The sequence below is a fragment of the Prionailurus viverrinus genome, chromosome B3, assembly GCF_022837055.1.
Source record: "Prionailurus viverrinus isolate Anna chromosome B3, UM_Priviv_1.0, whole genome shotgun sequence".
Taxonomy (NCBI): Eukaryota; Metazoa; Chordata; class Mammalia; order Carnivora; family Felidae; genus Prionailurus; species Prionailurus viverrinus.
Window position 1 is genome coordinate 110,346,527 of NC_062566.1, and position 12,413 is coordinate 110,358,939.

The following is a 12,413-nucleotide window of genomic DNA, read 5'->3' on the forward strand; positions in this document are numbered from 1 at the left end:
GGTGTGCCCTAAAATATAATCTGGAGAGACAAGTTTGGCATAAAGAACTGCTTTCCCATTGCCTTGAATTATAAAAGGGGAATTTTGCTCCTAAACCTGGGGTCTCCCACAGGTGCCCAGTGATAGCTTTCTGAGTGTCCACATGCCTGGCCACCAGGATCCCACAGCCCTCTGCAGGCACACAGAAGGCTCTTTCTCACCCCGCCAGCCGCTGGCTGCACATGAAGAAACACGCAGGCAGCCCTGGGGGAGGCGGCAGCCCCTCCCTGCATGCTTGGTGTTCCCTTCTCGACGTGGCAGCAGGGATGAATTCTCCAACGCAGGTCCAAGCGTTCTAGAACCGTATTCGGACTGGGCGTGGGACCCCCTTGATGCTCATCTCGGGTCTAAACCCGGGGCTCCCAGGTGAAGCCACACTCCAGGCACTCCCTGAGAATGGGCTGTGTGTTTATTTGGGTTATTCCCAAAGCAGCCTCTAGATGGCTGTTTGCGCTGTGAGCTCCGTGGGCAGCGGGACTGAGTGGAGAACCGCTGTGAAACAGTTGCAAAACCCGTGCGTCACAATCAACCCATCCAAGGGGTAAGGGAGCTGGTATTCACTCTTCCTAGTAGCTCCTTCCCGGTAGCCTGCCTCGTCCTCAGGTCGAGTCTCCTTCTGCGGTTCTGGGGGGAAAGTCCCCAGGCACAGAGATGCAAGAACCATAGGTAAAGTTTGCTGGGTATGGGCGGGGCAGTGCCAGCAGCTGCTAGAGGCTGCCTTTGCCTTTGGCCGTCGTGCTGACCCCAGTGCCCCCTGCCTCCAGCCCCTGATCTGGGGTGGGAACCCCTTCCTTCCCACTTCCGTGGATGATGTCACGCTGGCGGGCCAGCATCAGCACCGGGAGAACCCACTCCTTATGCGAGTTTTGCGGGGAAGCAGAGCCTTTCCTGTTGCTTGCCGTAGAGTCCTGACACGCCCACTCTGAGTCCAGGTGGCCTGGGTAGGGCTGCGCCCTCCAATCTAGGCTGAGCACCCAGGCCAGGCCGAAGCCGGTGAGCAAATCTCATTGCCCTGGCTGAGGCCAACATGTGACATACCTCCGGGGGATGTCATTCTCTTCTCAGGGGCGTTTCTTCTCTTCGCTAGACTTGAAGTTGCAAGGTGGTGAGGCTGGAGCCCCTGGCCATTTTGCCACCTCAGAAGGAGAGCCCGTTTGAGAACGGAGTCAATCCAGGGAAACCACGTCCTGCTGGCCTTGGTGAGCCCCTGCCTCAGGCACCTGGGAAGACAGCATTACCTCTGGACACTTCATTTATCCAAGTCAGTGAAACGACCCTTCTGGCTTTACCAGCGTAGGTTGGGTTTCGTGACTCTTGCAGGCAAGTGTCCTAATCGTTAGATCACCCAGCAGCTCCTGATTATCATCCACAAATGATTCGAGGTTGGGTAACAAGTTATCACATCTAATTATCTCATGCTGATTGTGTGTGGAAACAAAAGAGCCCTCTCTCTCTTTTTCTTCCCGCCTCTCTCTCCTCCCACGCACCTTGGCTCCAAACTTGGCTGTTCTGCACAGGGCACTGGGCTATGGGTCAGGAGACCTAGGTTCTCACCCTAGCTCTGCCTCAACCTACCCCTGTGACCTCGAGCAAGCCAATGCTCTCAGGCTGTAATCTTCTCCTCTGTCAAATGAAAAGGCTGGACTTTGTGACCTCTTCGGTTCTCTAACACTAACATTCCATGCACATCTTTGCCCTTCATCCCGCATTTAGCTTGTCACTGAGGCCCACTGAAGCTTCCTTGGACGTCTCTCAGCCACCCCTCCTGCTATTACCTTGGGAGAGGAGTGGCTCCTCCCTTTCTTCCTGAAATGCTGCTTTCACCACTGGCTCTAAATTTAGAACTAAAAAGAATTTTGCAGTGAGTAGAGCCTGGGAGGGCTCCCTGGGAAATTCTGGACGGACAAGGGGACATCTCCGTTAATTCTGATCCTCAGAGAACGAAACTGAGATGAAACTTCAGCTCCTAATTTCCCCAAACAACTCAGTGTCCTAGACTGTGTCCTGCCTGCAGCCCTCACCCCCTCAGCCCAGGGCCACTAACCAGTCCACCCACCTCCTGTGGGCCTGGCCATTCTGGCCCTTTTGGGGTTTCAGGGTTTTGTAGCTTCTATCTCCCTCCTCTGTGGACTAGTGTTTTTAGGGTGAGGGGCTCTGGTCCAACAGCTGTGACAGCCTCCCAGGGGCCAACATTGCAAACTGAAGCTTTTGAAGCAGGAGTGGTTTCTCCAGAGCCTCAAGCCTATAACATGGGCCCCTGGCGTCAGGGAGGCAACCAGGCTCCCGTGAGGCCTGAACAATGGAGCAGGTGTGAGTTTCCTACTGCTGCTGTAACAAATTACCACAAACATAGTGGCTTCAAACAACACGAGTTTATTATCTTATACAGGCATCTACCTCAGAGATATTGTAGGTTTGGTTCCAGACCACCACAATTAAGCAAATATCACAATAAAGCAAATCAAATGAATTTTTTGGTTCTCCACTGCATATAAATGTATGTTTACACTATACTGCAGCCTATTAAGCGTGCGATAGCATTATGTCAAAAAAAAAAAAAAAGATGCGTGTGCCTTAATTTTAAAATACTTTATTGACACAGAGACACGAAGTTGGCAAATGCTGTTGGAAAAATGGCGCCGAGAGACTTGCTCAACTCCCGGCTGCCAAAAAATTTCAACCTGTACAAAACACGGTATCTGTGAGGTGCCATAAAACAAGGTAAGCCTATATAGTTCTAGAGATCAGAAATACAAAGTCAGTAGCAGGGCCGCGTTTCTTCTGGAGGTTCTAGGGGAGATTCCATTTCCTTGTCTGTTCCAGCTTCTACTAGCCATCCACATCCCTCAGTTTATGGCTCTACAGCACTCCAATCTCTACCTTCACTGTCCCTACCTCTTGATGAAGGCCCACCCAGATAATCCAGAATATTCTCCCCATCTCAAGATCCTTCAATACATCTGCAAAGTGCCATCTGCCATGTGCAGTGGCGTAATCACACGTTCCAGGGATTAGGACGGGGACGTCTCCTGGGGACTACTATTAAGCCCACCACAGAGCTCAAAGACCGGAAGAGGACTCCCCTTAATGGTATTTTTCTAGAACCAGGCCTTTTGCCTCAAGAATTTTTAAAATAGCATAACAAAGCACAGCTAATTTTTTTTTTAAAAAAACTATATTAATACTTACTATCACCTATTAAATGCCTATCGTGTGCCAGGCACAAAAGGTAAGTGGTATTATTGACGCCATTTGGGGAGGTTATTTACCTAGCTGGGGAGTAGGAGGGCACACCTGAGCCCACGTGTCTCCTTTGAAAGGCACTGATGTCAAAAGAGGTTGTATTCCTTCCCTCAGTGACAAGAAGGCAAACCCTAGTCTAAGGCTGGGTTTAGGTGGGACGACTCAGAGGCACCCCTCACCACACACGCCACCCTTGGGCACCCTCCATACTGAGCAACCCTACCTGGCATAGGCCAAGGTACTGGCAGAGCCTCTGATCCCCTTCCAACCTAAGGAAATCTTAACTGTTCTCAGTTGTGGTAACTCACTCACCACAATGACTGTACCCTTTGAGCATTTGTCCTGTGTCCAGGGGACAGTTGTGAGTTGGTCCAGTAATGGAGGACACAGCAGATTCCTGAGACAGGCCTGGGACTTGGAATGGTCACAGGATCTCAACCAAACGCTTGACAGGCCAGAGAGAGAGGAGCTATTTTCGTAGACTGGCCTTCATCAGGCTATCACCAAAGTCCCTCCAAATGTATGGACAGAGGCAGATAAAAATACAAGAGAAATGCATGCTCTACATAGGCAAGAGAGTCAATGAGTTCATCCCAAGGATGCAGGAACAACCAACTGCCACCTGCATCAGGACAGAAAATTCCACCTACCCTATCATTGCAAGTAAGCTGGAATTGTTTACAATGAAAATTGGCAAAGGGTGAAACATAAGAGATGACCAGCAGGTGAGGGGCATGGGCTCGGGCACAGCAAACAGCCCTTGACTATTGGAGTCAAGGCCATGAGTTCACCGGTGCCTTGGGTGAAATCTAGAAGTGGGTGAGCACTTCATCTTGTGTCCTGGTTTGGAATCACCACATGACAGATGTCACAATTCTGAACCTGTGACCCGAAAACCCAGCAATGAGCCACAGGGGAACTTAAAATCACCTGTGTAGAAATAAGTAAATGGACGAAGTAAGTCAGACTCTCAGTATTAAGATTCTGGAGGGGGGGGATGGGGGTTACACAGTTTTATACTCGTGACAACCTGTGGCTTAATCTAAGAAGTTTGAACACATAAGAGAGCCCAGCACCTATCTGCTTTGGGATTTTCATCTGGAATGTGTAATTGAAATTAGATGCATGATTTTAATTTTGGAGGTGTGAGAGAATTGTTAGTAAACAGCTTTGCACTGCTCCAGAGAACTTGATTTACATTTATAATACTGCAACTGCTTTGTGCTAAGACTTTGCTGCTTCAATTTGAATTTGCCTTGGTGGGAGTCTGATGTACTGGAAAGAATGAAAATTTGTAAATATGTTTAAAATATTTAAAGGAACTTAATTATTTTGGGAAATTTAAACGGGGTTGTTTGTGGGTGGTTAACTTAAGATGTATGAATGATTAGGACAAGCAAGAGTGTTTTTACTTTTAGAGAAAAAATCATATTGTCAATATATTAAGACAAGTGTGGTGACCTAAAAAGCTTAAGAAACAGGTTTTAAAATTTTTGTCTCTTTAACAGATTGAACATTTAAAGTAACTATAGTCATTTGCCCACATACAAGCATGCTTGAATATTGAAAAAATCAAATAAGGGAATTTCTCTAAAGGATGTGGAATAACTCAGTAAGCATACTTGCATTGAAAGGACTCTTACACAATTTCTTTTTTAAAGCAAGCAGTGAAAAGGTTGATTGATTGTACCTCTGGAAACTGTGGTATGGTAAAGTGCTTGCACCCCAGGTTTAGGAAACTTTCTGGTTGGAACGATTTCCCCTTCTCTTCAACTCCTGTCCCACTGTACCCTTGGTTAGACTTGCGTATAAATAGCTAAAAGAAGCCATCTTATATATTGGCCTCTCTCAAAGGACTCTGACCTTCCGAGACCAGCCTCTGGCCTCGTTCCACGGCTCTCCCCGTGCAGCTATACCCACAGCAGACCGACGGCTGAGCATTTTCTGGACTTTTTACCAGCCAGTGGTAACACTGACAGGAATGTTTCCCAAAGCAAATGCCAACCTCTACCCCAGGTCCTTCCTTCTGAATGGCCTTCTTGCCTCTTTCCCTGGGAAGTGAGTATTCCAAAATGTTCTAATATTCTTGGAGCTCTGTGTGTTACCGCGATGGCTTTCCAAAAGCACTATTATTCCCACTTAACAGATAAGGGAACTGTAGTGCAGTCTACCCATTTGGGAAATGGCAGTCTACTGCACTATTACTGGTATGATCACTAATTGTCTTTACTCCCTGTACTTGAAGTAAAAGCCTCAGGGAGGAGAGACAGGTAAGGAGAAAAAACTACAGAAGCCAGAGCAGTGCACACAGATCCCCTGGGGATCTTGTTAAAATGCAGATTATGGGGTGCCTGCATGGCTCAGTCAGTTAAGCGTCCGACTTTGGCTCAGGTCATGATCTCACAGTTCGTGGGTTCGAGCCCCACATTGGGATCTGTGCTGACAGCTCAGAGCCGGGAGCCTGCTTCGGATTCTGTGTCTCCCTCTCTCTCTGCCCCTCCCTTGTTTGTACTCTCTTTCAAAAATAAATAAACATTAAAAAAAATGCAGATTCTGAGTCTGAAAGTCTGGGGTGGGGCCTGGGACTCTGTATTTCCAGCAAGCTCCCAGGTGATGCTGGACAGCTGTTGTCTGTGGAACATTTTGAATAGCAAGGGGTGGGAGGGGTTTTTGAGACCTCAGTGCGTTCCCTTGTAGCAAAGATACAAGGAAGGGGGGCATAGAGATGTCACAGAGCTGTTTCATGCCACAGAAAACAAAGGTAGGACTTATCATTAAACGGCCCCTTCCTCTAATGGGTCACATCTGTGACCTTATTCTCAACTCACAGGAGCCTTCCGAGGAAACCACCTTTTAAAATAAAGGGGGTCGCCTGGGTGGCTCTTTCAGTAAAGTGTCCAACTCTTGGATTGACTATGCCAAGGTCATAAACATATTAAGGTTGGGTACAGGTGGCCCCCATCATCCTTGACCCCACACACACACTTCTGGAAAACAGTAAGCAAGGAGCAAGCAAAAAGCGGTCACGGGAACGCTGTCGCTTTAATATGGCGTGTGACAAGCAATACCAAAGTTGTCCACACTCTCCGATCTTGTTCTGACCATTTTTAATAGGCAATATTAAAATTAAAGGGAAAATAGTGTGTGCTGATAAAGAACCTAACCACACTTCTGGACTTAAAAACGAGAAGACAAGCCACATAAATTCTCTTCCTTAGAAAACAGCCATTTCAAAAGATTTTCTTTAATATCATAAAATATTTTCATGGACAAGTGAGCTAGCAAACACACATGCACCAATGTGCCTTTTGACAAGATCCCCCCACCCCCACCCCCACTCCCACATCAAGGTGGACATGAGATTGGCGAAATGAATACAGCAGATGATACAGAGAGGAAAAAAAAAATCGATAAAAAGTATGGAATATAACATTGTGCTTGGTTTTTTTCCTATGTCACAACAAAACAAAACATTTCGGTGCAAACAGTTAATTTTTCCTCTTTTCCATTGAAGTCTGGTGGAGAAAAAAATACTTTTTCTATAATAAAATATGTGGTTTTTTGGTGTTTTTTTTTTTGTTTTTTGTTTTTACTTTTTTTAATGTAACTTTTTTTTTTCTTTTTTTTGCAGAAAATAATTTTGTAAACTGTCACTTTGCGGGCAGGGCGGCTCGACGCCACGTGGGTCCCGGCTCGCCCGGTTCGAGGGTTCGAGGCTGCGCGAGGAGACCAAACCCGGGCTGGGGTGGCGGGCGGGGGAGCAGCGGGGGCGCAGGGCGGGGGCGCAGGGCGGGGGCGCACAGCGGGCAGGGCGAGGGCGCTGGCCGGGGCCGGCGGGTTAGAGGTCGCTCTCGCCGTACAGCGCCGTGGAGAAGGACATGTAGTCCAGAGCACCGGGCACGGCGTCGGGGCCGGTGTAGGGGGCCATCCGGGCGATGCAGTACTCCGCCTGATCCGGCGGCAGCTCTCGGCGCAGCTCGTCCACCGTGATGTAGTTCTGCAGAGAGAGCGGGCGGGGCGGCCGGGACCCTCACTCAGGGCGGCAGGAAGTGCCCCGCCCTCCCGCTTCTGGATACGCAGGCATGTGTGTGCACACATATCCACGTGTACACCAAGTATACACGTGTGTTTATTATGCATACACAGGCATACATATACACCACGAAATACACAGGCATTTAAAATCTCCTGTTTGCCATTTCAACACCGACTTTGGCCCGCTTCCAAGCTAATTCCAAGTGGGAACTGCACCTGTAATTTCATGTACTCTAGACTCACTCTAGTCTGCAGGAACCATGGGCAGGATCAACACCAGCAGGTACTCTGGTGGAAGACAGGGGACCCCAAACCCACTCAAGCTGGGCTCTGTGGAGGTCGTGTCATTTCAGCAAATACAGTGAGCATCCAAGTTTGACACCCGGCTGCTGTCTCCTCCATGACGTTGGCAGGTCTTGGGCCTGCCCCGCCCCCGCCCGGCCTGGCTCCCGGTCTAGGTTATCTGCTTGCCCATGACAGGCCTCCTTGGAAGCTGCTTCTCTTGGGAGCTTCAGGCTCCAGAAGGGCTCACTCACAGGATCTGACCCACAAGGTGGGCCCCTAGCCCCATGCCCTACTCCTTGCCAGAGTCCCCTAGGAACCAGTTTCAAGGAGGGTGGGGTTGATCAGATCCCTCCAGAAGTCAGGAGACCAGGCCCCAGAGTCACTTCAACAAGGTGGTTTCTGAGGGTCATTCCAGCTCTAGGTAGGACTCTGATAAGGTGTCCCTGAACTTAAATCAGACCTTTAGGAACCTCTATAGGTTCAGTCTTTTTTCCCTTATGGATTGAGGCATTTCCAAAATCATAAATCCCTATTGGCTTTCATTTTTTATAATTGAATCTTTCCCGTCTGAAAGGAGAGGATGGCATTAAGGATTAAAGGAAATCTGGCCTCTAGAATCCCTGCTTTGCTAGTTTCCCTTGGTGCTCCCACTTTTCCACTGCCAGGCAGGGAACTTGGGAAATTTGGAAACCAAAACGGATTGCTGCTTGGGGTAGACAAATGCGAGACATGCTTCCCTCCTGATCCCCTCCAACCTTCCACACCTATGCCCAGAGTGATGTAAGGGTGACATCACCCTTACATCACTCAGTCACATACCCCCCGACCCCCACTCTACCCACCTCTGCCACTCATCACTCCATCCCAAGTGTGAAGGAGTCCCACGCCCTGGCAGGAGACCCCTTTAAGCTAATATGTGTCCTAACACCTTAGCAGATGCCCAGGCATTACAGAAATGGGTAGAAGTGGACAGCACTGGGAGGCCCCAGCAGGAGGAAGAGGCTATGGGGTGCAAGTGGCCTCCCCTCCAGATCAGAGTGGCCCCTGCATGGTGCCCACGCCATAGCAGACCCACCTTGTCCCCAGCCAGGATCTTGAAGGAGGCCATGACTTGGTCTGCTGTGTCCGTGTCGGCCGTCTCCCGAGACATAAAGTCGATGAAGGCCTGGAACGTCACTACCCCCAGGCGGTTGGGGTCCACAATGCTCATGATGCGGGCAAATTCTGCCTCTCCCTGGAGAGAAGAGCCAACCCCAGGCCTGTCAGCCTCTCTGCCTCAGCCCGCTGGGAATCTCTCCTATGGTCCTGAAGCCCCAGGGGGCTCAGAGTAGCCCAAGGCTGTCAGAGGCGGGGCACAGCGGCCCTCTGACCTAACCTGGGCTGTCCTGAGGGCATGACAGGGACACAACATCTAGGAGTGGAGACCCGGTTCAGGCTTCCCGCCCCCTGCAGGTTCCCGGGGGAGCAAATGCTGATAATGCCGGTCACAGCTGTAATCACAACCACTGCATGCCAGGTGCTACTCTAACCACCACACACGTTTCATCTCACTTAACCCTCACCACGACCACAGGACATGGGCATTTATTATTTCCATCAGGCTTCCACATGAGAAACCCGAGGCCCGGACGGGCTTAGTGACTTGCTCAAGGTCACACGACCAGGAAGTAGTAGAGTTGGGACTTGAACTTGGATGGTCTGCCTCCACAGCCTGTGCTCTCCCCACCACCCCGTACTTTGTGTGTCAGACGTACTTTGTGTGCCCAGCATTCAGGGAAGTTCCTTCATTTAACCCTTACGACAGGCCTGCCGGGTTCCCCTGGTCCCCAAGCTGGAGCTGGGATTTACTCCTGGGCTCCCCACATAGACAGCCTGCGCCCTTGCTCTGCCCTGGGCAGCCCACAAGCTCTGCGCTCTGCATCATGGCTCAGGAGCTGCCCGGCCGCCCAGGTAGGCCCCTGCTCTGCTCAGAAGGCCTGGTTGGGGGCAGACCACTGAGAAAGTTGTGCAGGCCAAGGGGCGGCAGGCGTGGCTGCAGCCCCCACCAGGGCAGAGACAGAAATCTCTTGCTTCACGAAAAGACGAAGTAGAGCCAACTCGGGGCCAGAAAGGCCAAACTACCAGTCCTTCCTGCTGGCCTTGGGGTCAGCCCCGCCATCTGCCATGGGAGTGAAAAAGCCCATCTCCACAGTAAGTACCAAAAGACAATGCCAGCACCGAGACGGAGGGGAGAAGGCCAGGCCTCGGGGACACGCACAGGCCACGAGGCCGGGCCCAGACTTCAGGGCGCCATCTTCCCCACCGACCAGAATCTTGAGGGCCCTCCGGAGAGAGCAGCCCCTAGCCTGGGGCCTCCAGCCTGCCCTGGCCAGGACTTGGCTTCTCTGGCCAGCTGGCTGGCCCTCGCCAGAACAGAGGGTGGGGTTTACATTACCATGTTGTAACCCATGGAGATAAGGCAGGCGCGGAAATCATCCGTGTCCATCATGCCTGTCTTCTTCTGTGGGGCAGTAGCGAGGGTCAGAGGCAGGAGGAGGAAGAGCCGGCCCGGGGCCAGGAAGACAGGGAACAGATGGCCAGAGGGGAGGTCAAGGTATACGGTTGGGAGGTTTGGAGGGGAAAAGGAACACAGGAAGAGACACATCCACAGGGAGGAGAAAGAATAGGGAGGTACAAAAGTTGGTCCACAGGATGGAGGGCAACAAGGAGAGAGGAAGGTGGGCCCCGAGCAGGTTCCCACGAAAGACAACCAAGGGCAGAGGTCAGAGGTAGGAGCCCGACGCAGGCCAGGCAGGGACAGCAGGAGAAGACGAGCCCCGAGGCCCACAGGAAAGGGAAGACAGGGAGATCCAGACAGAGAGAGAAAAGAAAAAGGAGAAACGCGTTATTTCTCGCCCCGGATGCCACCCCTGAGCGTGCTCCATGCAGGAGGCGAGTACCTGGGGGTCGTTGCCAATATCATAACCCAAGCTGATGAGGCAGGCTTTGAACTCCTCGGGACCCAGCGTGCCGGAGTGATCCTGGGGCCGCCGTGCGCCAGGCAGCGAGCCATGCGGTGCCAGGGAGGTGGAGGCCGTGAGGGGAGGGGGGTGGGCCATGCCCCGGGTGGAGGGTGGTGTGTGTGGGGAGACACAGGGACAAAGGCATGCGGACGGAGAGGGTGGAGGGTGGAAGGGGCAGGGGAGGAGGGGAAATAAAAGTGCACACGGTTAGACACACGGACGAGGTCCAGAGGGTGCCCTCTCCCTGGCACACACGGCCCTGCTCCGGGAAGCAGGCCAGAGGGGAGCACGGTGAGCCATGGGGGTGCCCAGCCCACCCCAGCCCCAATGCCCAGACCCGGCTTTCTAAGAGGGCCTCACCCACCTCACCCAAGAGGCTGGAGGACAGTGAAGCAGGCAGAGGTGGTGGGCAGCACCTGGCCCCATGCTTCCACCCCTCTGGCCGCCCCGGAGCCCCAGGGCACTGGGAGGGGCAGCCCACACAGAACCCAGCCTGTCCCTGAGCTAGGATGAGAACCCATGACTTAACATCACTGACACCCCCATAGCGCCTCCCGAAGGCTGTGGGGTGGGGGTGGGAGGTGCGGTGGGGAGGAAGCCTCTGCTCCTCTGTCCTGAGGCAGAGGCAAGTGATAGTCCCCACAGCCAGGGGACATCAGGCCTGCCCTTAAGGCCATGGTAGCCTTGCTCCCAAGGGTTGACCCCTCGTGGCAGAAGAGCAAGTGTCATGGGCCAAATAGCCTGTCTCTACCCACTACATGAGCTCTTGCTTCAGAAAAGCAGGGAAATTCACAGGACACCAGGACAGGTTGATAGCACTTCCTGCCCAGGAACTGGCCCGGCATGGCCGCCCATCCCCTGGGCAGTGCCCTCCAGGGCCCTGGGGCAAGGGTTGGGGGCTGCTCTAAGTGCAGGGGCTCTCACCCGGTCAAAGTGGTTGAAGGAAGCTCGGAACTCGTTCATCTGCTCCTGGCTGATGCCTTTGGCATCTCGGGTCAGGATCTGATTCTCCACCTCATTGATGGTCCTGGCGATGGTGGTGAGGAGCTGCTCCCAGCCCACACGGATGTGCTAGGGGTGCATGAGGGGCCTGTCATCAAAGGGCACCCCCCCAGGCCCGGACCCAGGCCGCTCGTGGCTACTCCCTTCCCCCAACTGTCAAAATGGCCCAAGCAATCAAATCCAGCCTTCTGTCCAGATTTACAGCATCACCAGGACAAGGACAACACACTCTCTAGGACAGAGAACCCAGATGATGAGCAGGGAAGTTCAGGCAGGGCGGTGGCCTCTGCCTGGGACAGCAGAGACCAGAACTGACAGCAGGGGTCAGGTCAGGAAGGAGGGCAGGTTTGGTAGAGGGAAGGATTAAAGAACAAAGCCTGGGTAATTCCCCGTACATCCTGCTCTGTGACCTCACGTACGTGCCTTCATGGCCCGAACAATTCATCGCCTGGAAAGCAGGTGCCTAAGCCAGTGTTTGGAGACCACCCGCATCTGAATCACCAGGGTGCTTGTTAAAAATGTTGATGCCTCAGCCCCACCCCAGACCTCGTGAATCAAATTCTGGAGATGGAGCCTGAAAGTCTGCATACTCAACAAGCTCCCTGGAAATTCAGAAGGCCCTGAGGACTGAAGACCCTGAGCTCTAGGAGTGAGAAGCAGTGTGTATCCCCTCACTCCAAAGAGTCTGTCCTCCTAGTATGACCAACTAGCTTCCTTGGAAGATGAGTAACTGTCCCCTGCCCCAGCCCAGGGGGCAGGGAGCAGAATGGGATCCAGGGCTCCCTTCCTGGAGGAGCAGAGTCGGCG

General features: G+C 52.3%; 1 protein-coding gene across 4 annotated transcripts in view; it reads right to left on the bottom strand.

The window, feature by feature from the left end:
* Positions 1-6,854: 6,854 nt before the first annotated feature.
* Positions 6,855-12,413, bottom strand: part of ACTN1 (actinin alpha 1) — a 95,609-nt gene continuing 90,050 nt past the window's right edge. For 2 of the 4 annotated variants that reach the window (XM_047861175.1, XM_047861177.1), the window contains exons 18-21: positions 11,529-11,675; positions 10,542-10,622; positions 8,678-8,836; positions 6,855-7,279 (exon numbers count right to left, since the gene is read on the bottom strand). In XM_047861175.1, the coding sequence (XP_047717131.1) occupies positions 7,121-7,279; positions 8,678-8,836; positions 10,542-10,622; positions 11,529-11,675 (546 nt within the window). In that variant the 3' untranslated portion in view covers positions 6,855-7,120. Of the gene's footprint in view, positions 7,280-8,677; positions 8,837-10,036; positions 10,103-10,541; positions 10,623-11,528; positions 11,676-12,413 lie in introns of all 4 variants that reach the window. The other 2 variants (XM_047861178.1, XM_047861176.1) reach the window with 2 other exon arrangements.